This window comes from Colobus angolensis, unplaced genomic scaffold, assembly GCF_000951035.1.
Source record: "Colobus angolensis palliatus isolate OR3802 unplaced genomic scaffold, Cang.pa_1.0 Scaffold53, whole genome shotgun sequence".
In the NCBI taxonomy this organism is placed as follows: Eukaryota; Metazoa; Chordata; class Mammalia; order Primates; family Cercopithecidae; genus Colobus; species Colobus angolensis.
The window spans coordinates 4,171,442-4,175,603 of NW_012118821.1; the positions used below are offsets into that span (position 1 = coordinate 4,171,442).

Here is a 4,162-nt window from a genome sequence, read left to right on the forward strand (position 1 = left end):
CATTCTCCTGCCTCAGCCTCCCAAGTAGCTGGGATTATAGGCGCCTGCCACCACGCCCGGCTAATTTTTTGTATTTTTAGTAGAGACAGGGTTTCACTATGTTGGCCAGGCTTGTCTCAAGCTCCTGACCTTGTGATCTACGTGCCTGGGCCTCCCAAAGTACTGGGATTATAGGCGTGAGCCACTGTGCCTGGCCTCTAGTTACTTCTTAAAGCTCAACTACAAAACACTATATGCTGTTTAAAGAAGGTTTTTATCATACCATAAACATTTCCCATTAAAAACTAAGGAAAGAGGAAAAGACTACCTATGACCTAATGATAACTACGGTTACCATTTCAGTGTAGTAACACATATATATAATTTTTATATATATATATAACATATGTATTAAAAACAAAAAAAGGATAATTTCTTATATGTACTATCTTGTAACTTTTTTTTTTTCACTCAACAATGTATAGTGGACAATTCTGCACATGAATAAACCTGCCTCATCTTTTGCTGGTACAAATGTATGGGGCACATGTGCAGTTTTGTTACATGTAGAGAGAGCTCAATGGTCTAGTCAGGGCTTTCTGGGCACCCATCACCTGGACAGCAAACACTGTCCCCATCACCCGCCCCGACACCCTTCTGAGTTTCCATGGTGTATCATTCCACTCTCTATGGCCATGAGTGTACATTTTTTTAGTACACTTCTCAGTGAGAAGATGGGATACCTGACTTTCTGTGCCTGGCTTATTTCAATAAAGATCTCCAATTCCATCCATATTGCTGCAAGGGACATAATTCCATTCTTTTTGATGGCTGAATAGTATTCCATTGTATACATATACCACATTTTCCTTTTCCATTCTTCTGCTTATGGACACTTTGGTTGAGGCCATATATTTGCTATTGTGAATCGTGCTGCAATTAACATATGAATCCAGGTATCTTTTTTTTTTTTTTTTTTGAGACAGAGTCTTGCTCTGTCACCCAGGCTGAAGTGTAATGGTGTGATCTCTCAGCTCACTGCAACCTCTGCCTCCTAGGTTCAAGGGATTCTCCTGCCTCAGCCTCCTAAGTAGCTGGGAATACAGGCAGCTGCCATCATGCCTGGCTAATTTTTTTTTTTTTAAGAGACGGGGGTTTCTCCATGTTGGTCGGGCTGGTCTCGAACTCCTAACCTCAGGTGATCCACCCGCCTCAGCCTCCCAAAGTGCTGGGATTACAGGTGTAAGCCACCGCACCTGGCCTCTCAAACCTTATTGTTTGGAAAATACACTTGGATCTTGCTGGTGCAAACAGAAGAGCAGCTAGAGAGTCAACTAGATGCCAAACTAGAGAAGGTCTGAGGTGACGTAAGCTGTATTATGGAAAAGGACAGCAATGGAGTGGCATACACGGGGATCTTGTACTATGCAGTGACCCAGAAAAACACGGAAAATTTCAAACATAATAATAACAGAAAGAGCAACGTGAAAAAAATGTTGGAAACACTGGAAGCAAATGCCAATATGCAAAAGTAGACTGTTGAGTGAGAGCACAGATTATTTATGCCTTCACTTTACTTCCCAAATGTCCTGAAACGTAGGAAAGAGCAGCTACATACCCGTGTCTCCAAGTTAAGGTTGGCAGTTTTCCCGTCCACTGTGACACTAAGAATAGAGTCGTCCTTTACACTTACACAGTCTTCTCCAAATATGTCCCTTAAAATAAGCAGAAATGCAGGATTAGTGAAAAAGCCCAGCTTTACATATTTGAGGAAAAAAATAAAACTGAAGATAGGTCCTAGTTCTAAAGTAGAACACGGTATTTACTTTTTTTTTTTGAGATGGAGTCTTGCTCTGTTGCCCAGGCTTGAGTGCAGTGGCTAGAGTCCAGCTCACTGCAACCTCCGCCTCCCAGATTCAAGTGATTCTCCTGCCTCAGCCTCCTGGGTAGCTGGGATTACAGGTGTGCACCACTGCAGTTGGCTAATTTTTGTATCTTTAGTAGAGTCAGGGTTTCACCATGTTGGCCAGGCCGGTCCTGAACTCCTAGCCTCAAGTGATCCACCTGCCTCAGCCTCCCAAAGTGTTGGGGTTACAGGCATGAGCCACCATGCCCAGCCTGTATTTATTCTTGAGACAAGCTTCTTATTTGCCTTGATACAGCTTATTAAGTTTATAAAACAGGGAAAATACACAGCTATTATTCAAGAATGATCTACTTAGCAGGCATCATGCTAGGTGGTTTATATACATTATCTTAACCTAGAATAATTTTGGTAAGGATCCTCTTTTACATGTGAAGAAAACAAGACACAGAAGTTAAGTGATTTGCTTAAAGCCTCAGAACTAGTCAACAGCTGAGCTGGCATTCAAATCCAGGCATCTAGGTTTAAATGGCTCCCAAGCCCACTAGCTGTCCACTCCTACTTTAATTAAACTCGGTACTTACTGAGCATCTTCTATGTGGCAGGTGCTGTGCTAGGAGCTGGGGATACAGAAGGCACTAAGACATTGCCTCTGTCATCGAGAGAAACAGTTTCGATCATTAATTTCAACATCGTCCCCACTGGTACAGAGGTGTTGGGAAACAGCAGTCCACCAGCAGGCTGAGTGCAGCTAAGACAGGCAGGCAGTGACCCTACAACCCACGGACCATGCTCAGCCTAGGACAGTTAAGCACTGACAACACCGTAGTAAGCTGGGGAAGTGGGGAGTGGGAATCAACTGCTTGCATCTTCAGGCAGTTACTGTTCATCATATGTGTGAATAAAGTTAGCTGGGACCCTAGCCCAAAGGAAAAGATTGTATTTTATTTATTTATTTTGACACTGAGTCTTGCTTATTGCCCAGGCTGGAGTATATGTCACGATCTTGGCCCTCTGAAACCTCTGCCTGCTGGTTTAAGCAATTCTCCTCCCTCAGCCTCCTGAGTAGTTGGGATTACAAGCACCTGCCAGCACACCTGGCTCATTTTTGTATTTTTAGTACTTTAGATGGGGTTTTGCCATGTTGGCCAGGCTGATCTCAAACTCCTGATCTCAAGTGATCCACCCGCCTTGGCCTTCCTAAGTGCTGGGATTGCAGGTGTGGGCCACCACACCCAGCCAAAAAGATTATATTTTAAATACAGAGATGTATTCAAAAGGATAGGAAAAAAAGGTTTTATTTCTATGTGATCCACTGTTGGCTTGTCTAAAGAAACCAATACATTTACTCCTATCTAATCCTAAGTATTTAAACAACTGGGGAAACAGCTGCATTTTTAAGGGTACGATTGGCTTTGAAGTTTCAGGACATGGGAACCTCCCATTCCTGGGTCGAAAGGAAGCTGTCTCATACTCCTGTTCCTCAGAGTTGAATAGTTCTGGTGTATTTGTGAGAGGTGAGGGAGAGGAAGGGGAGGCGGGAGGAGTGGTGTCAGCAGGACAGGGAGGAAGGCCAGAGTGAAGGTCCAGTGGAAGAGCCACAGCCTCCCGCAGACTGCCCTCCCCACGGTTCCCGAGGACCAGCTGCAGCAATGTGAACTTCCACTCTGTACCCCGACTGCAGCACGTGGGAGAGCGGGGCCAGTGCAGGGTCACACAGGTTTTCTATTTCTGTAGAGCCCCTGGGAACAGAGCCACCAACAGGACTGTTGTAGTCAAGTCCCTGGTCACCAACACCCACCATCTACAATAGGGCTCTTTAACCTGGGGTCCCAGGACAGCCGGTGGGGCGGGGGTTGTCTAACCTCCTCCAAATCAAAGGTAGAACTGCATATATGTGTCTCCTGCCCCCCCCCCGCCCCCCACAGCCTTACCTGACTGCCAAAGGGGCCAAGGATCTAAAAACAATTAAGATACTCAGACGTCAACACTGGCAGAGTTAAGCCCTCTGCAAAATGAGTTGAGAGAACCAGAGGCTCCAGGGGTAGGAACCAGTAAAATCTGTGGCCATGGAAATCACTGTGCCTGCACTGTTAGCTGGTTTTGTATGAGAGGAAATGTTTTTTAAAATCAAAGTGACAACACAGAGAATACTGTTTGGAAGATGTATGACAGCTTCTATAAGCAAAGTCATCATGTAAAGCCTACCTTTTTTTTTTTTTTAAAAGCCACTAAACTGCTGCTTTAGTGGGCCGGGCGCGGTGGCTCACGCCTATAATCCCAGCACTTTGGGAGACGGAGGCAGGTGGATCACAAGGC

General features: G+C 45.0%; 1 protein-coding gene across 1 annotated transcript in view; it reads right to left on the minus strand.

Annotated features, from left to right (window-relative positions):
- CPSF3 (cleavage and polyadenylation specific factor 3, 73kDa) overlaps nucleotides 1–4,162 on the minus strand; it is a 64,725-nt gene that overhangs the window by 1,867 nt on the left and 58,696 nt on the right. The window contains exons 15-17 of the mRNA XM_011960980.1: nucleotides 3,778–3,801; nucleotides 3,472–3,626; nucleotides 1,598–1,763 (exon numbers count right to left, since the gene is read on the minus strand). Of these exons, the coding sequence (XP_011816370.1) occupies nucleotides 1,598–1,763; nucleotides 3,472–3,626; nucleotides 3,778–3,801 (345 nt within the window). The remainder of the gene's footprint in view (nucleotides 1–1,597; nucleotides 1,764–3,471; nucleotides 3,627–3,777; nucleotides 3,802–4,162) is intronic.